Source organism: Natrix helvetica, assembly GCF_964273705.1.
Source record: "Natrix helvetica genome assembly, chromosome: 1".
Taxonomy (NCBI): domain Eukaryota; kingdom Metazoa; phylum Chordata; class Lepidosauria; order Squamata; family Natricidae; genus Natrix; species Natrix helvetica.
Window position 1 is genome coordinate 9,063,183 of NC_138548.1, and position 22,237 is coordinate 9,085,419.

The following is a 22,237-nucleotide window of genomic DNA, read 5'->3' on the forward strand; positions in this document are numbered from 1 at the left end:
TGGGGCGCTTGTCAGTGGGCCATGAAGCTGAACGCAGAAGCCAGCTCCTCTATCAAAAACATTTTTTAAAAAACCCCACTCTATAGTTGCTCGGTTTGGAATAAATTGTGATCCTATCACCCTTACATCTGTAGCAAATCCACTTTGAGTTTAATCGCCGCAGAAAGCGAGTGTCGGTATTAAACAAAACCTGACTTTGGATGAGGAAGCATCTAATTTCACGGTCCAATTTTTAATGGCTAATTTGCATTCCCATGTCGGCGATGGGAGAGTATGTGAAAAAAAGACTATGCAAGAGAGCAGCCCGCATGGACTCAGAGGCAGGCATATCCAAAAATGAAACAGAGGTAGTCCTCGACTTACGACCACAATGGAGCCCAATGTTTCCATTGCCAAGTGAGACGCTTCAGTGAATTTTGCCCCCTTTTACAACCTCGCTTTCCACGATTGTTAAGCGAATCGCTGCAGTTGTTAAGTTAGTCACAGGGTTGTTAAGTGAATCTGGCTTCCCTGTTGATTTTGCTGGTCAGAAGGTCGCAAAAGGGGATCATGTGACCCCAGGGGACACCGCGACCGTCACCAATGTAAGTTGGTTGCCAAGTAGCCAAATTTCGGTCACGTGACCTTGGGGACGGCTGCAAGAATCGCAAGTGTGAAGAATGTTTATAAGTCACTTTTTCCAGTGCCATTGTTAACTTTGAATGGTCACTAAATAAAGGATTGTTAAGTTGAGGACTGTCTGTAAAATTGGCTGGTTCAAAAGGCGACCCTGGGAATGATGGGTGTGGCCTCTATTCTCCCTCCCTTCCATGGTCAACGGACACAGTTCGAGAGAGCTCCTGTAAAGTCTACCTCTGACTTCAGACCCACCCCTTGTAATGACAGTTGGACTTATCTGAACTGCATTCTCGTAGGATGGAGAAGCCTCCAGGAGTGGGATATTCTCACAGCCAATCTGCCCTTAGACTGAGTTAATTTTGAAGCCACGCTTCTCTGCTTCCTCTGCGTGACTCCACTTTCGACTCAGTCTTGCCCGGGGAGAACACCTTTTTACATGGCAAATCCTAAACTCTTAAAAACTGGGCAGTTTTTCAGCAAGAGGCAGAAATTAAATTTAACAATCCCCACCACCGATCAAGCCAAGCGTACCTGTCCATCTCGGTCTGGCACCATTCTTGAACTTTCTCTCCTAGAAGGGGAAAAGGAAATTTATCTGCCACGCGTATATATATATTTATAAGAAATTAAAATAATCACTAGGTTTAGACGATTCCAGCCGCCTTGATCCCATGCAGGAAAAGTACAAATAAAAGTTATCTTTATAAAGGTGCAGGTGCCTTTATTTTCTACCTTGTCGTTGAATGATGGCTAACACCAACTGGAACCAATCCGAGTGCATTTTCACGTCCCCAATACATGTGCCAGGAGGATCGTGATGAGATCAGGGTTTAATAAAGGTATGGGCACCTTGATTCTCTGATATGTCTTGTTTTTAATTCTCTACAGTAGCGGTCACCAACTGGTCCCCGAGAAATTTTTGGTGGTCCGCAGAAAGATCTTTGCATTTTTTATATTGCACTAAGTCAGGGATCCTCAAACTACGGTCCCTGGGTCGGATACGAGCAATTACTCCCACTTGCTGACAGGATGGGGTCCTTCAGGCACTTAGCTTGGCTGCCTGTTTAGTAGCTCCAGCCCTTCCCTCCCTCCCCCACTCCCTGAGAATCCAGGCGCTTCAATGAGCGGTGCGTGAAATTTCGGCCAGGCTCCTCAAAAGACATAGTTTGCAAGGGGGCGATCTAGCGCCTGGCCTGCCTACAAGACAAAACATTCATTCAGTATTTGAGATTCCTTGCTGCAATAGACAGCAAACCTAGGGTTGACCCTGGGCGCGTCTCTCCACTAACAGGCGCCCAAGCTAAGTGCCTGAAGGACCCCATCCCGTCACTAATTCATATTAGTGGTCTACGGGATTTTAAATGAATTTAGTGGTCCCTGAGGTCCGAAAGGTTGGTGACCCCTGCTCTACAGGACTTTGGAAACCATGGGTGAAACGGCTTCAGGGTTGAGCCCTCAGGCTAGCAAACTTGTTCCTGACTTGGTTTATGCTTTGAGAGCTTTGAGGTAGAAGGAAGGGCATATGGCCACCTACCTGTCCCCAAAGTGGTCATGGTATCGGCCACGATCTCTGTGTTCGAAGCTGTGGAAGCGATCTTGCCGGCTGAAGTCCGAATGGTATCGGTCATCCATGGCCATCCGCTTTGGTTCCGGCCAGTAGCCATCGTCACGCCTGCAAAGAGTCCAGATTCAACACGTTATCAGCATTCCAGTTCCAGACAGACCTGGGTTATCATTTCAGCTATTTATTTATATATGGATTTACTTATTAGATGTCTTTATTAGCCCTATTAAGTAACTCAAGACAGCAAGCGTAGGTAATACTCCTTCCTTTTTTCTCCACAACAATCCCGTGAGGTGGGTTGGGCTGAGAGAGAGGGACTGGCTCAAAGTTATCCAATCAGCTTTCCTACAGAATGACAGAGCTGGAAGAGACTTGGAGGTCTTCTAGTCCAGCCCTCTGCTCAAGCCATTCCAGACAAACAGCTGTCCAGTCTCTGCTTAAAAACCTCCAGTGATGGACTTAAGTTGTTTTTTTTTTTTCTTTTGAAGACGGTCAAGAAGCTGAAGAAGCTTCTTGGATGAGAAGCGAAACGTCTTCAAATGGAAAACAGCTTAAGTGCAGTTGCCCCCTGAAAAAGCACCTTTGCGACAACCATGACCTTGGATGACTGAGAATCTCTTCAGACTTTTAGCTATGCAATTTGGGATGAACACCGTTCGAATGGTGGGGGAGAAGGAATGGATTTCCAGAGGATAAATTGCAGACTACAGGAACCAGGAGCATCACTCAGGTAACCCTGAGGATACAGATAAACCTCCAAGTGCTTCAAAGACCCTCTAAAACAGTGGTTCTCAACCTGTGGGTCGGGGACCCCTTGGGGGGTCAAATGACCCTTTCACAGGGGTCGCCTAAGACCATCGGAAAATTGCAAAATTACAGTTATGAAGTAGCAACGAAAATAATTTGATGGTTGGGGGGTCACCACAACATGAGGAACTGTATTAAAGGGTCGCGGCATTGGGAAGGTTGAGAACCACTGCTCTAAAAGGATGCAAATGACCAGCTGACTGCAAGGAGAATCAATCACTCTCTAGTCAGAGCTGAAGAAGCTTCTTGGAGGAGAAGCGAAAATGTCTTCAAAGAAACAACAAGAAAGTGAAGTAGCCTCCTGAAAAAGCACCTTTGGGACAACCATGATCTTGCATGACAGAGAATCTCTACAGACTCCAGTGTTGCAGTTCCCACAAATTCTGGAGGCAACTTCTGTTCCACTGATTGATTGTTCTCACTGTCAGGAAATTCCCCTTTAGTTCTAGGTTGCTTCTCTCCTTGATTAGTTTCCACCCATTGCTTCTAATTGACTTCAGGTGCTTTGGAGAACAGGTGCCCCCCTCTTCTTTGTGGCAGCCCCTCAAATATTGGAAGACTGCCATCATGTCGCTCTTACTCCTTCTTTTGACTAGATATCCCCAGTTCCTGCAACCGTTCTTCATATGTTTTAGCTTCCAGTCCCCTAATCTTTCTTTGTGTGAAAGTGGCTGGGTGACTCTTAAGTCAATCATAAGGAGATGGGGAATTTTAATCCTGCCTTAGCCATGGAAGCCAACAGGGTGACTTTGGGCCAATAAACAGGAGATGGTGAGTTCTAGTTCTGCCTTAAGCACGAAAGTCGGTTGGGCGACTGTGGGCCAATCCCAAGGAGATCTTTTCTACATCATGGAGACCAAAACTGAATGCAGTATTTCAAGTGTGGCCTTACCAGGGCATTATAAAGTGGTATTAACCCTTCACGTGATCTTGATTCCATCCCTCTGTTGATGCAGCCTAGAACTGTGTTGGCTTTTTTGGCAGCTGCTGCACACGGCTGGCTCATATTTAAATGGTTGTCCACTAGGACTCCAAGATCCCTTTCACAGTTACTACTGTTGAGCCAGGTAGTTCTCGACTTACGCTCAATGCTTCTCGTTCTACCCTCAGGTGCCTTGGAGAATAGTTTGACTTCCTCTTCTTTGTGGCAACCCCTGAGATATTGAAAACTGCTATCATGTCTCCCCTAGTCCTTCTTTCTATTAAACTAGACATCCCCAGTTCCTGCAGCCGTTCTTCCTATGTTTTAGTCTCCAGTCCCCTAATCCTCTTTGTTGCTCTTCTCTGCACTCTTTCTGGGGTCTCAAAATCTTTTCTACATCGTGGCGACCAAAACTGAATGCAAATATTCCAAGTGTGGCCTCACCAAGGCATTATAAAGTGGTATTAACCCTTCCCGTGATCTTGATTCTATCCCCCTGTTGATGCAGCCAGGAACTGTGTTGGCTTTTTTGGTTAATAATGTTTGGGCCAACAGATGCAGCATTTGACCAGATAAGAACAGAAAACAAAATGCCCAAAAGGTAGAAAGTTTACAAAACACAGAGGCAGTTACAGAAGCTCCGGGTTTAACTGAAAATGACCAGCCGGGCGCCATCTCCGCCTTACAAACAGACTCCCTCTCACCGTCCATCGCTGTAAGGTCTCCGCAAGGCCGACCGACGGTCCTGCTCGTAGCGCAGGTGCTCCTGCTGCCGCCGTAACTCCTCCCGCTCCCAGTGGATGCGCTCCTGCTCCCTCCGCCGCTCCTGCTCGATGCGCATCCGCTCCCGCTCCAGCCGTTCCCGCTCCATCCGCTCCCGCTCTAGCCGTTGCCTCTGGAAGTGCAGCCGGTCGCGCTCCCTTTGCAGCCGCTGCCTTTCGTCCGACTCGTGGGTCTCCTGCGGGTGCTGGTCCCGCTCCTTCCGCTCCCGTTCCCTGCGATCACAAACGGAAAGACGGCAAGGCTGAGAGTTAGGTAAAGGTTCCCTTCGCACGTATATGCTGGTCATTCCTGACTCTAGGGGGCGGTGCTCAATCTCCGTTTCAAAGCCGAAGAGGCAGCGCTGGCTGGCCAAATCTGAGCTCCGGGGACTTTTAGGAGGATTCAGAACATTCTGCACAAAATAATTAAAAATACTGTACATATAATGCTAGCCTGGCCCTTTAATTTGATGGCATCAAATTAAATTTTGAGTTAAATAAATATCGGACTAAGACATTCCAATTAGCTTATGAATAAACAAGGAATGTTACAATTTATCTAAAGTTAGTTTAATAAAAGGGGAGTAAAAGTACAAGAGTTGATAGGATACTATAGTTTGTTAGCTTATGTTAGTGTATGATTGTTAAATGTTTATACCCTGTATTTTGCTCTGGGAGGTAGGGGGGAGGGAGGGTTGGGGGAGGGGGAGGGTTGGGGGAGGGGGAGGGTTGGGGTGGAAGGAAGGAAGGGGAAATATTTGTAAAATCATTTAAATTCTTTAATATATAAAAAAAAAATTTTGAGTCCCTGAAAATCGGCAAGTTGGATGGATAAGTTAAAGGTAAAGGTTCCCCTTGCACGTATGTGCTAGTTGTTCCTGACTCTAGGGGGCGGTGCTCATCTCCGTTTCAAAGCCGAAGAGCTAGCGCTGTCCGAAGACGTCTCCGTGGTCATGTGGCCGGCATGACTCAACGCCAAAGGCGTACGGAACGCTTTTACCTTCCCACCAAAGGTGGCTCCTATTTTTCTACTTGCATTTTTTACGTGCTTTCAAACTGCTAGGTTGGTAGAAGCTGGGAGAAGTCACGGGAGCAGTAGGCTTTGGTTGGGAGTGAAGACATGGGAGTGATGATACAAAACATTGCTCCCCCCCACCAATTAAAAGTATGAAATGGATTGGTTTATAGCTCTTGCATCTGATCCTAGAGAAATCTCAAGTCTTACTAAAAAGCAATTAGCTAGATATAAAGTTAAGAAACATTTATGTGGAGAAAATTAGATTTAATTTTGTTTAATGGCGTGGCTGGTATTTAGCTTTTTGCACATTGCTCCGTTGTAATCTAAGGCTTTATTACGAAGGGGGAAAAAAGTTTCCTTTTAAGGAGGAAAGGAGGAGAAAAGACACGTGAATCCAAATGGTAGCTAGCTTCAGTAACTTTTAAAGCATTAATTTTAATTAGCTTTGCTTGCAGAAGAAATTATACATTTACTTTTACTGGTTTATCCTTCTGGATTATAAAATTTATTTTTATTTTGTATTCTTAGGGCAAATGCTGGAGGGGGAGGGGGGACTTTTCTTGCCACAATCTCAACTCAGTGATCACTCTTTGTGCACTCAGTGAAATATACCAGGATAGGGGACATTTTAATGCTTAAATGTTAATACAGGTAGTTGGCAACTTACAATGGTTTGTTTAGCGACCTTTAGAAGTTACAAAAGCACTGACAAGTGGCTTACGATCGTTTTTTCACACTCATGACCATTGCAGCATCCTTACGGTCATGTGATCAAAATTCAGACGCTGAGAAACTGACTCATATTTATGAAGGTTGTAGCATTCCGGAATCAAAGCATGAGATTGCGAGTTCAAGTCCCACCTTAGATCTGAAAGCTGGCTGGGTAACTTTGGGCCAATCACCAGGAGCCGGTGAGTTCTAATCCCACCTTAGATCTGAAAGCTGGCTGGGTAACTTTGGGTCAGTCGCGCTCAGCCAACCCACCGCAGGGTTGCTGCTTTGGGGAAAATAGGAAAAGGAAGGTGGGTAGGATAGGTTCACTACCTTGAGATATTTGTAAATCGAATATACTAGCCCCAGGATGGCGAACCTATAGCAGCGTGCCACAGGTGGCACACGGAGCCATTTGTAAAGGCACGCGATGCCTTGCCCTGTCAGCTGGCCAGCCTTTTTTAAAACCATTTTTCACCCTCCCCAGGCTCCAGGGGCTTTATAGGAGCCTGGGGAGGGCAAAAAGAGCCCCCCCGCCCCTCCAGAGGCTTCAGGAGCTTCCCTGAAGCCTCCGGAGCACAAAAAAACGATCCTAAGGGCAAACAGGAAGTTTGGAACCGCCTTCCGGTTTGCTCGTAGTGTCGGTTTAAGCCCTCCCTGAAGCCTCCAGAGCTAAAAATGATCCTCCGAGCAAACCGGAAGGTCCTTGAAGCCTCTGGAGGGCTTAAACCGACCCTCCAAGCAAACCGGAAGTGACTTCCGGTTTGCTCGTAGGGTTGTTTTTTGCCCTTAAGAGGCTTCATGGAAGCCTCCTGAAGGTCCCTGAAGCCTCCGGAGGGCCTCTTTTTGCCCTCCCCAGGCTCCTATAAAGCCTCTGGAGCCTGGGGAGGGCGAAAAAAGCATGGGAAAATGGGGGGGGGGGGACGCCTCTCTTGCATTGTGGGTGTGGCACACCCGCGGCCAACCCCCCTGGCACGCGAGCCAAAAAAGCCAACTGCACAGTAGAAGCCATTTTTTGACAGTACAGTAGAAGCTATTTTAAGGCACAACAGGGTGTATCTTAATAGAACACAGACCCTGAGTGGTGTCTAACCCCCACAGTATTTGTTTCCAGAGAGTAAGTCATCTGTGTACCAAATTTGGTTGAAATTGCTTGAGGTGTTCGAGAGTTATGCTGCAACACACACACACACACACAGCCATTTTTAGATAGATAGACAGACAGATAGGATGAAGAGGAAGAAGGAGAAGGAGAAGGAGATTTTTTTTAAAAAAAAAAATCCAGCCTGCTGAACCCACCTGCCCAATTAGGAGAAACAAAAGAAGGGAATGTGGAAATGGAGTGAGCGTGTCAAATGAAGGAGAGGGGCAAATTCGGAAGGGAATATGGAGGTCATGGGAAAGAGTGGGAAAGACGTCTTCCAATATTAATAAGTGCGTGTCATATGCAGGAAAAAAAAAACCCTGACAACATTTAATCAAGAGAAAGAGCTCCACCAGCCCACTGACGTACGATCCGTTCAGTGGGAAAACGCACCACACTCCTATGTAATAAAGAGCCCTTTAAAGTTAATACCCATATGTGACTCCTCCCACGCCTCACTTCGGAGACATATCTACTTGGAACAAGAGAGAAACATGGAAGATTTCACTCAGCAACTGAATTACGCCCAAACAGAGAGCGGAGCTGGGGAAGAAAGTGACAGATGCATAATAGATCATGTCAACAGAGCCGCAGATTCATGCCAGGATAATCCACTCTGGCTGTGGCACGGAGGCAGGAGGGTTTTCAAAGAAGGGGGAAAAGAGCCCAGCTCAGCCGGGGCAGCGTCGGACTGGAGCCTGCTGAGCTACGACAAGGACGCATGAAAAACGAAGAAATAGCAGTCCAGCGCCATGCAGCTAATACAATGCAGATCTTTTGTCCACTTATGAAGTGAGCCAAGAATGGCGACCTCAGCCTACCGTTTCTCAAAGATTCTGAGAGATGATCAAAGGGATCAAAAGAAAGGATCACTGACAGCCCACCTGACAGCTCCCCAGGTGGACGATTGATTTCAGACAGGTTGTTTGTTTGCAGGGTTGGGTATACAGCCTTGGCCAGCTCTTTTAAGAGTTGTGGACTTCAATTCCCAGGACTCTCCAGGCAGCCATGCTGGCTAGGGAATTCTGGGAGTAGAAGTACACAAATACACTGCAACCGTCATAAATATGAATCACCATGGGGCTGCTACAACAGTCGTATGTGTCAGGCCTGTAGTTATGTTCCTTTTAGGATCTTTGGCCTGCCACACTTTTTTATAATTCCCTATGTGTTTCATTAGTGTAGTAGTTGGGAGGGGGGGATAGAAAGGAGTAGGATTGTGGAATGTATTGTTATGGTTCTTCTTAGAAGCTCAAGGTCGTCTTTTGTCTCCGCACCTCGACACCTGGCTGGAAGCAGAGGGGTGTACATGCCAGCGTGGAAGATGAAGATTGGACCATGTGATGAATTATGGGGTGTGGGGATAGATGATGGACTTTCAACTGTGTGAACCCACAGGATGTACATTAGAGTTGAAATTTCATAGCATAATGCCAACATGTCTGTCTTATTAAATTGGAGTTTTAAGGATAACTTTGCCTTGGACAATGATTTAATTCTGCATGATATTTGGAACGCTGACAGTATGTGTGAAAACTGGTGATAAGTCACTTTTTTCAGCGCCGTTTTAAATTTAGAACGGTCACTAAACGAATGGCTGTAAGTCAAGGACTCTGTGCAATGGCAACTGTTTGGCATGCCAAGATGTGAAATCGACCGTTGACTTACCTGAACGGTCCTTCTATGAGCGCTGCGAGGGGAATCCAAGCATGGGTTAACTTTGTCCATTAGCCTAGAGACTGAGTTACGTAATTGTTGACCACGCCTCCTCTGACTGGGATAGTTCAGTTTTGTACGAAGGCTCAGCCGATTCAAGAGATGGAACAAATGTCACGGAATGCAATAGTTAATGAGATAAGTAAACATACAAATGGAAGTGTAGGCAAAGGTCAAATGCCCGGACCAGTCGAAGCCGAGGGTAGGTTTGGATTCCCCTCGCAGCACACATAGAAGCTAAGTCAACGGTCGTTCTCCTGTGCGCTGCTTGGGGAATCCAAGCATGGGACATGCCAAAGCAATGAGTCTCAAGGGCGGGAGCTAGGCTGGTCAGGGGCCCTAGGTGGTGATAGAACCCTCTGCAAGACTCGCCGCCCAAAGGAAGCCTCCGCCGAGCTATACATTTCCATTTTATAATGTCTGATAAAGGGCGACGGTGATGACCAAGTCGCCACCCTGCAATAATAATAATAATAATAATAAATTTATTTGTTAGCCGCAACCCTCTCCCGAAGGACTCGGGGCGGCGTACAATCAAAACAAATAAAATACAGATAAAGACAAACATACATAAGAACAAAGACATATACATGTGCATGGAGGAGGTAGACTGATGAGTGAAAACAATTAAAAAACACAATTTAAAATCCCATTGAATAAAATTACCAAATTAAAAACCCGTCAGGAGCGATATGAGGTTATGGTTGAGCCAGGCCAGCTATTTGGAATAGGTGGGTCTTGAGCTTTACACGGAAGGAGCGGAGGTCAGTGGTGGTCCTAATATCCGGAGGGAGGTCATTCCACAGGGCTGGGCCCGCCACAGAGAAGGCTCTGCTCCTAGGCGCCGCCCCTCGGCACTGTCTGGTGGACGGCACCTGGAGAAGTCCCTCTCTGTGCGACCGGATGGGTCGTAGGGATGTATGGGGCAGAATACGATCCCGCAAGTAACTAGGTCCTGAGCCATGGAGCGCTTTAAAGATCGTAATCAGGACCTTGAAACGCACCCGATAGACCACAGGAAGCCAGTGCAGCTCGCGCAGGAGAGGTGTCACATGGGAGTACCTTGTACTCCCCACAATCACCCGCGCGGCCGCATTCTGGACCAGCTGCAGTCTCCGAGTGCATTTCAAGGGAAGCCCCATGTAGAGAGCGTTACAGTAGTCCAGGCGAGACGTCACCAGCGCATGAGTGACTGTGCGTAAGGCGTCCCGGTCCAATAGGGGGCGCAATTGGCGCACCAGGCGAACCTGGTGGAACGCCCCCCTAGCCATGGCTGTCACATGGTCATCCATGGACAGCCTGGCATCCAGGAGGACGCCCAAACTGCGTGCCCGCTCCACGGGGGCGAGTTGAATGCCCCCAATGGCCAGAGATGGAATTAACTGGTTGAACCGGGAGGCCGGAACCCACAGCCACTCAGTCTTGGAGGGGTTGAGCTTGAGTCGGTTGTCATCCATCCAGACCCGTACGGCTTCCACACACCGGGACATCACTTCAACGGCCTCGTTGGGGTGGTTCGGGGTGGAAATGTACAGCTGAGTATCATCAGCGTACAGATGATATCCCACCCCGAAACCACGGATGATCTCACCCAGCGGCTTCATGTATGTGTTGAACAGGAGTGGCGAGAGGACCGACCCCTGTGGCACCCCACAAGTAAGGGGGCTTAGGGTCGATCTCTGCTCCCCTGCCAACACACGTTGCGTCCGGCCAGAAAGGTAGGAGCCGAAACACCGCAAAACGGTGCCCCGGACCCCCAACCCCTCCAGTCGGTGCAACAGGATACCATGGTCGATGGTATCAAAAGCTGCCGAGAGGTCTAATAGGACCAGGATAGAGGAACAACCCCTATCTCTGGCCCTCCAGAGATCATCTACCAACGCGACCAAGGCTGTCTCTGTGCTGTGCCCGGGGCGAAAGCCGGACTGGCGCGGGTCTAGATAATCATTCTCCTCCAGATGTCGTGGGAACTGAGAAGCCACCACACTCTCTACAACCTTCGCCAGAAAGGGAAGATTGGAGACAGGACGATAATTGGCCAGCTCTGTAGGGTCCAGGGAAGGCTTCTTGAGCAAGGGTCTCACCACCGCCTCTTTCAAGGCGGCCGGAAGAGATCCCTCACCCAGGCGTTCACTAGGCCCAGGAGCCAGTCGCGTGTAACCTCCCAGGATGCAAGCCAGGAGGGACACGGGTCCAGTAAACATGTGGTAGGCCGCAGTCGTCCACGCAATCTGTCCAAATCCTCGATGACAACCAAGTCAAACTCCTCCCAGAAAGGTTTCTCAAGACTCGCCACGGACCTCTCCACTGGGCCGCTGAAGGGGACCCAATCCTTCCGGATTTGAGCGATTTTATCCTGCAGATATTTCCCAAATTCCTCTGCCCTACCCTGTAAAGGGGCCTCCCGCGGCCTCTGAAACAGGAGGGAGCGGGACACCCGAAACAGGGCGGCAGGGCGGTTCTCTGCGGATGCAATGAGAGCGGCACAATATTGGCGTTTGGCCGTTCTCAATGCCACTAGGTACGTCCTTAAATGGGCTCGTACCTGTGCTCGGTCAAATTCGGATCGGGAGGATCTCCAATGACTCTCTAGGCATCTCTTGCGGCGCTTCATCACCCTTAGCTCCTCGGTGAACCAAGGAGCCAGGGTGGATCGTTGCCGCCGGAGAGGCCGCAAAGGGGCCACCCGGTTCAAGGCCCCGGTAGTCGCATTGTTCCACGCGGCTACCAGGTCCTCTACCCGAGGGCGGGTCAGGGCTACAGGAGGTGGCCCAAGCTCCGTTTGGAACCTATCTGGTTCCATCAGGCGCCTGGGGCGGAACCATCTAGTGCTTTCCGGTTCCGCCTCCCCGCAGCGGGGTGTAGCACCAGGGAAGTCAAGTCGGAGGAGTGAGTGATCTGACCATGACAGAGGAGTGATGGTTAAGTTCCCTCCTCCCAGATCACTCAACCACTGGCCAGAGACAAAAACAAGGTCCAAGGTGTGACCTACCTCGTGTGTCGGGCCCTGAATCAGTTGAGTCAGGTCCATGGCTATCATGGAAGCCATGAACTCCCGAACCCCCTCTGATGCTTCTCCCACCGATGGCAGGTTAAAGTCCCCCATCACTAAGAGTTTGGGGGTCTCAACCGCCACCGATGCGATCAGCTCGAGGAGTTCAGGCAGGGTCGCTGATGTATGGCGGGGAGCCAGGTATACTATCAGCAGGCCCAACTGTCTCCCAGGGCCCCATTTCACAACAAGGGATTCACACCCGGACGTCTGTGGCACAGTGGACTCCCTCGGCTCTAAGTCCTCCCGAATAATCACTGCTACCCCACCACCCCTTCCCCAGGCCCGGGGCTGGTGAAATGCTTGGTAGCCTGGTGGGCACATTTCCACGAGGGGTAAACCTCCCTCGTGGCCCAACCAGGTCTCCGTTATTCCCACGAGGTCCGGCTCCCCCTCCAAAATTAGATCGTGAATGAGGGGGGCCTTATTGACGACGGACCTCGCATTGCATAGCAACAGCCTCAGGCCCTGGGCCAGCAGATCCTGACCACCTAGAACGCGGGGGTTGGTACAAGCGACCGGGTGTAACCAGCACTCACGGTCTCCCAACCAACTGCGGGTTGTTAATCTGTCCTCGTATCTGCCCCTCCCTACGACTGTTGGAATCAAGGAGCCCCGTATGGGAATGATATCCTCCCCCTCTCCTCCCCTCCGCTCCTTCTGCTCGTGACCCCACCTGGTGACCTGGCTCTGTCATCACTCCTGATCTGACCCACCCGCCCCCCAACCCCTAAACCCCTAAAAGTTTTTAAAAAACATTTAACTAAAAAACCCCTAAGTCTCCGCTTCCTCCACCTCTCGAGATTAATAAATCCGTCATCAAGGTGGGCCCTCGAAAGGGCGGAGGGCCACACCTGCGAGAGGGGGGACTCCCGCAGTAGGATTAGGTCTAGCCTTGAATACATATGTTATTAAGAAATTCATCAGGGCCTAGGCTCTGTGCTGAGGATGTTCTGGCCGGTAAGCCATAGTCCAATAAAAATTTTAAAAAGCCGGGTTCCGGTGCAAAAGAAAATTGTCCAGTCCTAGATGGGGGGGGGGGGGGTAGTGATGGTAGTAGGCTGGTCAGGTGACAATCAGTAAGTGGGGGCTGGTGGGTGGTCAATGGTGGATGGCGAGGGGTAGTTAGATTATTGCTTGGTAATGGGCAAGGGGCAGATGGTCAATCAAACGAAGATAATGTCCTCCACTGAGGCCTGTGTCGCCCAGGCCGCCGTGGTAGCAGCACTCCTGGTGGAATGGGGAGTGATGCGTCTGGGAACCGGTTGGGATTGACTCTCGTAGGCAAGGGTAATACACGCTTTCAACCAGCATCCGATGGTATGTGAGGACACCTTCTGCCCCATGGGTGATGGCTGAAAGGACACGAACAGCGCTTCCGACAGTCTGAATGGCGCAGTGCGTTTCACGTAACGACGAAGCGCCCTGCGAATATCAAGGTGATGCCACCGCCGCTCCTGTGGATGTGAAGGCTGCGGGCAGAAGTCTGGAAGAATGAGTTTTTGTGCTCTGTGGAACCAAGAGTTAATTTCTGGAAAGAATGCCGGGTCCAACCGCAGAACAACTCTGTTCGGATGGAAGATACAGAGGTCCTCGCGGACAGACAACGCTGCCAGTTCCGACACCCTTGTAGCCGATGTAATTGCTACCAAGACAATTTTAAGGGTCAACAATCGGAGACTGATCATGTGGATGGGCTTGAATGGTGCAGCCGTGAGGGCCCTGAGCACCAGAGACAAGTCCCAGGTAGGGTAGCAATGCACTACCGGCGGCCCGAGGTTCGATGCACCCTTCAGGAATGATTGGACCCTGGGGTCTTGTGCCAGGGAATGGCCCTGCCCACCACCAATCACAGTTGATAGAGCTGCAATTTGGCAGCGGAGAGTGTTGGGCGTTAGTCCCTTGTCCATACTCGTTTGCAAAAGTCAAATACCTGTGGTATGGATGTCTTGATCGGGTCAACGCCGGCTGTCTGACACCATCTGCAGAAAGCCTGCCAAGTGGCCTCGTAGATGCAAGTTGTGGACGGGCATCGCGCTGCCTGGATTGTGTCAATGATTTTGTCAGAAAGGTGTTGTCGAGTCACGTTAGCCCACACACGTGCCACACTACTAACTGTAGCAGTTGGGGGTTGGAATGAATGAGAGCTCCCTGGGAAAGGTGTATCCGATCGTCCGGGATTCTCCAGGGGCATGAGACGGAGAGATGGACGAGGTCGGCATACCAAGGGCATACCAGGGGCGGTGTGACCACATTGGAGCGATCAGGAGGACGTCCACCCGTTCTGCTAGGATTTTCTGAATAACAAGTGGAATGATTGGTAGAGGCGGAAAGCCGTAAAGAAGGCCATCCGGCCATGGGCGGCGAAGCGCGTCGGTGTCCTCTGCCCCCGGTGTTTGGTACCTGGTGTAAAACCTCGGCAGTTGCGAGTTGTGAGACTGCACAAAGAGGTCAACTTCGGGCCGGCCAAACCTGTGAGACAGTTCCTGGAACAGGGCCGAATGGAGACGCCACTCCGCCTGGTCCACTGTGGCTCTACTCAGCCAATCCGCCTGTGTGTTGGCTGTGCCCGATATGTGCTCCGCTCAAATCGATAGTAGGCAGCTCTCCACCCAATGGTGGAGTCTCTCCGCTTCCAACATCAAGGACCTGGACCGCGTGCCTCCTTGGCGGTTGACATGAGCCTTGGAGGCCACGTTGTCGGTGAGGACTAACACATGGTCGGCTGTCACCAGGTCCCGAAATTCGTAGAGGGTTAGCCGAATGGCCCGAAGCTCCAGCCAGTTGATGCTGTTCCAGAGTTCTTGGGCAGTCCACGTCCCTGTGCCACCCAGTCCAAGGCGTGAGCTCCCCAGCTGAATAGACTCGCATCGTTGTTACTACAAAGCGGTCTGGCTCCTTGAAGGGGCATCCCTTGAGTAGTTTGGATGATGTTCACCATCGGATCGATTGTAGCACATTGGGTGGCAATGTAACCCTGGTCTGGGAGTGGCTGGTGTGGGCTCTCTGGAAGGGGAGCAGGAATCATTGAAGCGGGGGCGCGTGGAATCGTGCCCAGGGAACTATGTCTATGCATGACACCATTTTCCCCGAGAAGTTGGGAAAGAACTGCTAGCGATAACGACCTCTGTCGTAGCACTTGACTCACCAGGGTCTGCAGGCTCTGACATCTCTCCTGCGATAATGATACTTTGCACAACTCCAAGTTGATAAGAGTCCTGAGGTGCAATAAGGACCTGGTCGGGTGCAGATGGCTTTTCGGAAAGTTCAGGACGAATCCGTGGCGCTGCAGAGTGCCGATTGTAGCTTGTAGGTCCCGGTTTGCCTGGACCCGGGATGATGACAGGATCAAGATGTCGTCTAAATGGCAATTGACTCTTATAGGCGTTGATCGAAGAGACATGGCTATTACCGCCAGCAACTTTGTGAAGGTTCATGGGGCCGAAGAAAGGCCGAATGGCAGTGCCCGGTACTGGAAGTGGCACCCAGCAAATTGGAATCTTAAGAACTTTCGGTGTGCCGGATGTATCGGCACATAGAGGTATGCCACCTTGATGTCGATGGAGGTCATCAGGTCGCCTTGGTGAATGCAAGTCAGAATGCTTTTTAGAGATTGCATCTTGAACCTCTGATACTTGAGGTATAAGTTGAGCCGTTTCAAGTCTAGGATGGCCCGCCATCCTCCCGAGCTTTTGGGGACTAGGAATAGTATCGAATAGAAGCCTAGTCGTTCTTGCCCTTTTGGTACACTTTCTATGGCATTGATTGACAACAGATGTTGGATCTCAGTGTCCATTAGACACCGTTTTATTTGACACCTGGGTACGGGGCACCTGAGGAAAGGCCTCGGGGGGATGGTGAGAAATTCTAGTGAGGCCCTGCCTCACAGTCTGGATGGCCCAGGCGCCCGAGGTGGGTTTTGCCCACTGGTGGGCGAAGGCTGATAGGCGTGCCCCAATGGGCTCCACCCCATGTGAGTCACCGGTATCTACGAAAGGACCGGCCACGAAATGGCTACCGCGCCTGAGGCTGTTGCTGGTTCTGCTGCCGGCCTCTATCTCTGATCCCGGAACGGTCCTGGGCCCTATCCTGAGGCTGTGTGTAGGACCTGTTGTACTGGGAGTTATATGGAGTGGTAGTGTACACCGAATCCCCAGCCCAAAATGGCTGCCTTCTATTGTAGGGCTGTTGTCTCCTGTCTGTACATCTACTAGTCGATGGGAGGACTTTACGTTTGTCCCTCGTCTCAAATTAAGATAGGGTGTAACGCTGCACCAAAAAACGAACCACCTTTGAATGGGGTGGAGGTCAGGCGCCATTTGGAAGGTAGGTCTGCCTGCCAATGACGGAGCCAGGGCAGGCGACGGGAAATGACATTGGATACTACCGCTCGAGATGCAAATTTGGCCGCGTTGAGGGTAGCATCAGAGGAAAACTCTAGCGCTGCCACCAGTTTGTTGACGTCTTGGTGGAGACACATATCATCAGGAGCAAGGCTGGCCTGTAATTGCCTGATCCACACTAGCAAAGTCCTGTAGAAGAACGAGGCTGCTGTGGCAGCCCGTAACGCCCAGGCAGCTGCCTTGTGTGTTTTGTGACTGACCAGCTCGGCCTTACGGTCCTCAGCCTTGAGGCCCTCCAAAATTTCGGATGGGATCAAGGCTGGAGAGGCCAAGGCCGCAACTGGTGGGTCCACTGTAGGGAATTGGAGAACCCTGTATTCCAGTCAAATGAAGGGGAGAACTGGGTGAGGGGCCTTCAGCTATAAAGCCGGAGGTGACCTGTTGGTGGCCATGAGGGCTTTTAATTTACCTTTGCCCTTGCACTTGGCGGCCCTAACCGGAGCCGTGGATGAAGCGCGAACCCTGTGGCTAGCGGCCCTAGTGGTGGCTCTCCCCACCCTAGTACTGGCCCCAGCGGCCTCGGCGTGCAGCAGGGAAGAGGTAGAAGCCCCAGCGCTCCCTCCGGAGATGGAACGATCAGCCATAATTACTAACAGGGAGTTGAAAGGCTCAGCTCACGTTTCAATATCAGAGGTGATTGCCGGAAAGGCCGAAGTGGAACGACTCTGAATACTTGCAAAGCAACCATGTGTGCTGGAACAGAGAGATGGCAAACTGACCTCCACCTCAGCTCCCAGAACAAGACGTTAGTGATGTAGGCACTGTTTGGGGGCGAAACGCTAAGCGCACCCCTTCCGGCTGTCCCTCAGCGCTCAGAGAGACGGCTTCAAAATGGCCGCCACGGCAGAGAGAAATGGCGCAAAATTCAAATGTCGTCAAAATGGCGACCGCTTGCTACAGAGCGCCGGCACGCCAGAAGTCAACAATGAAGGGGACGGCAGCGCCGCAATCGTGAGGTGATGAATCACGTTGGGCCAATCACGCTCTCTAGGCGGATCGTGGCCACTCAAACCGACGCAAGAGAGGCGAACCTACTCTCAACGCGGCACCTGTGGGAGCGGAGAACGGCAACCCGACTCACATCCGAGGCAGCTAGCTGCTGCAATCCTTTCAATATGCTGGTCCCCCCGGCTGCGAGAGCCTTAAGGGAAGCCGCCGAAACACCAACGGGAGCAAGTCTAGCCCAGCGTAATTACTGCTCATCGGAACGAGCAGACAATGCAGCTCACACTGTCTTGAACCACAATATCAGTCCAAATGGATGAAATAAATCCAGAAGAAATAAATCCAGAACAACTAATTAAATAAAGAATAAATAAAGAAATAAGTAAGGAAAGGAGTAATTTGTCTAATGTCCTAGAAGAGAAATTTTTACCTCTCTTTAGGCTGGACTGAGTTAAAAAAACTGAATTACCCCAGTCAGAGGAGGCGTGGTCAACAATTACATAACTCAGTCTCTAGGCTAATAGACAAAGTTAACCCATGCTTGGATTCCCCAAGCAGCGCACAGGAGAATACGTTGATGTCAAAGGCTTGTGATTTTGGAAAGAAGAGTGTTCTTTCCAAAGAAGGGGGAGGGAGCCAACGTCAATCTACCTCCTCCGTTCCGTCTCTCGGATCTCTCGCTCGCGTTGCCTCTGGCGTTCTCGTTCGCGCTGCTCCTTGATTTTATCGAAAGACAGGATGTCTTGCTTCTCTTTGCTCTCCGACTTGCGGTCCTGGCTTTTGGTGCTCTGAAACGGAGCAGAAAGAAGGTGGCAAGAATAACAGATGAACAGAGTTGGAAGGGACCTTGTAGGTCATCTAGTCCAACCCCCTGCCCAAGCAGGCGACCCTACACCATTTCTGACAGATGGCAGTCCAGCCTCTTCTTGAAAGCTTCCAGTGATGAAGCTCCCACAACTTCTGAAGGCAGAAATGTTCCAAGAAAGCCTCGAAAACGGGCTGAAAAAAGCCTCGAAATCAGGCCAAAAAGCCTCAAAAACAGGCTGGAAAAAGCCTCAAAAATGGGTAGAAAAAAGACTGGAAAAGGGCCAAAAAAAGGCCCCAGAAAAGGGCTGGAAATGCGGCGTGCAGAGGCCAAAAACCTTTCTTTGGTTCTTTTCCTCTTCTAAATTAAGGTGCATCTTATATTCAGGTGCGCCTTATAATCCGAAAAATACAGTATATGCCACCCATCTAAAGGTGACTCTAGGCACTTTACAATCAATAAAAACTGTAAAACATTATAATGATGTTAATGCTAACATCTGACTTTTTAAAATATCCAAGATGGCAAAGAAGGAAGATGCATGTGGGAGCAGCTTATCTTAATTACAACATTGTAAGCGACCTAGAGTCGCTTGGTAGAGACAGACAGGTGGCGTTCAAATTTAATAAGTAAATAAATATATTATCATTTCACCAGTTTTGATGGAAATCTACTTCCCTGCCTCAGCTTAAAAAGCAGAATTATAATAAACGATGCTCGAAAAGTTAATCTCTGGACCCAAATTTCATAAGTTAGGAAAGCTGAAATAACAGATGCAGTCTTGACCCTTCACATTTTGACCAGAAGTAAAACCAAAGACTTACTCTCTCTTTGGAGGTGGATGCGGTTTTCACACTAATCACCGGCTCCCCTTTGGATTTATCCATAACAACCGTGCGCTCCGTTCCTCGGCTTCCTAGAGTGGCACAAAATGACATTGTAGGACAGTATTTCTCAACTTTTCAGATGACAACGTGGCAATTTCAGTTTCCAGAATTCACGCATTTGTGGACTTCACTAGCTGGGGAATTCTGGGAATCCTCTTTGTTGCTCTTCTCTGCACTCTTTCTAGAGTCTCCACATCTTTTCTACATTGTGGCGACCAAAACTGAATGCAAATATTCCAAGTGTGCCCTTACCAAGACATTATAAAGTGGTATTAACACTTCACGTGATCTTGATTCCATCCCTCTGTTGATGCAGACTAGAACTGTGTTGGCTTTCTTGGCGGCTGCTGCACACGGCTGGCTCCTATTTAAATGGTTGTCCACCAGGACTTCAAGATCCCTCTCACAGTTACAATAAATCTCTCAGCATGGGCTATTTGTAACCTTCAATTCCCTGAAAAGTTTTGGCCGGAGTGAGTTATTTTAAGTAAATAAATTTCTCCAAGGCTGAAATAAATCCCAGATGGAATACCACCAGGAGATCTAGGAGTCTGGAAACAGGTAACAGGAAAAAGACCTAAGAAAGCAGGAGAAAACTACTTCTCTAAATCCAGTGGGGCAAATTGCAAGTTTGGAATCATGGCTGGCTCCTATTTAAATGGTTGTCCACTAGGATAGAGGTCTTCAAACCTGGCAACTTTAAGACTTGTGGACTTCAACTCCCAGAATAGCTGGCTGGGGAATTCTGGGAGTTGAAGTCCACAAGTCTTAAAGTTGCCAAGTTTGAAGACCTCGGCACTAGGACATTCACACGAAGGAATCGGCTCACCCTCAGCCCTGAAAGTTTTCATTACCTGATTTAACAGATCGCGAACGTCCAGATGACTCGTTTTTCTGCTCTTCTGTTCCTTTATCCTTCTTTTCATCTCCGCTGCCTTCCACTTTCTGAGAGTCTTCATTCTTGTCGGTTTTTTCTTCCTTAAGGTTGAGAGACCTGCAAACAGATCGAAACAGCAGCTGGAACTCTATCTGTTGTACATCCTAAGTCAAAATTCATCACTTTGATCTCAGGAGCACCAGGTGATGGCTTTTCAAAGGACAATAAAGGTGGCGTTCAGATCTAAATTTGAAAAGCGGCCCCAAGGGTACAAACCCAATATCCCTCATGTAGGTAGTCTTATGACCACAATTGAGCTCAGAGGTTCTGTTGCTAAACGAGATGTCAGAGATCCATCAATAGCATCCAAAAAGTAAATCAGAGTCGGATTAAGAGAGCCATGTTGGCACATCTGGGGAAACCCGAATCTGAAAGCTTCCTGGTTTTCCCCACCCAGTTGAAAGTTCAAGATCTTGCCCCCACACCCACAAGTCCATCACATGGTCCAATCTCCCTCTGCCATGCTGGCAGCTTCCACCCATCCAGTTCCGGTCAGGTGCAGAGATTCAAAGACAAAGGATGACCTTGGCTTTCTAGAAAGAATTTCATTATGGCTACATATCATCTAACTTAGTACAATCCCCACTCCCATTTCCCCACCATAGAAAAATGCATAGCAGAATAATAGAAAGTGTGTCAGGCCGAAGATCCGAAAGAAAACATGGCTGCAGGCCTGACACAAGACCAACTGTTGCTAAGTGAGTTTTGCCCCATTTTACGACCTTTCTTGCCACAGTTGTTAAGTGACTGCAGCTGTTAAGTTAGTAATGCATTTGTTAAGTGAATCTAGTTTCCCCATTGACATTGCTTGTCAGGTCACAAAAGGGAATCACGTGGACAGCGCAACCGTCATGAATATGAATCAGTTGCCAATTGTCGTAAATGTGGAAAACGGTTGTAAGTCACTGTTTTCAGTGCCGCTGTAACTTTAAATGGTCGCTAAACGAACTGTTATAAGTCGAGTGACCGTTCCACGTTATAACTGCAATGAAAAAAGAGACTTATGACCGTTTTTCACACAGCCGTTGCAGCATTCCCAAGATCACATGACATGCAAATTCAGACGCTTGGCAACTGACTCAAGTTTATGACGGTCGCAGTAGTCCAGGATCATGTGATCCCCTTTTGCGACCTTCTGACAAGCAAAGTCAGTGGTGGAAGCCATATTCACGTAACCACCGTATTACTAACTTTATCAAGTGCAGTGATTCACTTAACAACCATGGCCAGAAAGGTAGTAAAAATGGGGCAAAACTCACTTAACAAATGTCTTGCTTAACAACAGAAATTTTCGGCTCAATCGTGGTTGTAAGTCGAGAACCACTTGTAATGTAAAATCCCAGTTCATCAGCGTGGCCTTGCTGGCAAAGGACCTTAAAGGGCCTGTTGTTCTGACCGAGGCTTCCCAAGAGCATGAAGAAAACTCCTTGTCCCAACAAAAAACCCTTTTATTAACTGACTGTGAATTCTGCTCCTTCACATCCAGCAAAGTCTTTCCAGGGAGGATTTACAGTCACAGACCTTCTCTGGCTTGGAGAGCTGCCAGGCTGAGATCTGCAGAACTTGGCAAGGTGCCTCGGAGAGTCACGAACCAATTAAGCGAACTAATTGTCTCCTGCAAACTCCACTCCCCTTTCGCTCCTCTTTTATTTCCTCTGGGAGGGGCCATTCATCGTCCACCTGTAGCCTTACTCCCAAGTCGACCCCTGTTCTTTAGCTCTTCCCTTCGCCTGGCCACTCTGCGCATGCGCACACTGGGAACAGGCTCCAGCTGTTTAATACAATACAATAGTAGAGTTGGAAGGGACCTTGGAGGTCTTCTAGTCCAACCCCCTGCCTAGGCAGGAAACCCTATACCGTTTCAGACAAATAGCTATCCAACATCTTCTTTAAAAACTTCCAGTGTTGGGGCATTCACAACTTCTGGAGGCAACTTCTGTTCCACTG

General features: G+C 49.3%; 1 protein-coding gene across 5 annotated transcripts in view; it reads right to left on the bottom strand.

Moving 5' to 3' along the window:
* Positions 1–22,237, bottom strand: part of LOC309394802 (scaffold attachment factor B2-like) — a 71,981-nt gene that overhangs the window by 10,681 nt on the left and 39,063 nt on the right. For all 5 annotated transcript variants that reach the window (XR_014175795.1, XM_081958422.1, XM_081958421.1 and 2 more), the window contains exons 12-17: positions 20,208–20,347; positions 19,291–19,382; positions 18,313–18,449; positions 4,616–4,906; positions 2,153–2,290; positions 1,150–1,189 (exon numbers count right to left, since the gene is read on the bottom strand). Coding sequence is in view for 4 of the 5 variants with exons in the window: in XM_081958422.1 (XP_081814548.1) it covers positions 1,150–1,189; positions 2,153–2,290; positions 4,616–4,906; positions 18,313–18,449; positions 19,291–19,382; positions 20,208–20,347 (838 nt within the window). In the remaining variant the exon portion in view is untranslated. The remainder of the gene's footprint in view (positions 1–1,149; positions 1,190–2,152; positions 2,291–4,615; positions 4,907–18,312; positions 18,450–19,290; positions 19,383–20,207; positions 20,348–22,237) is intronic.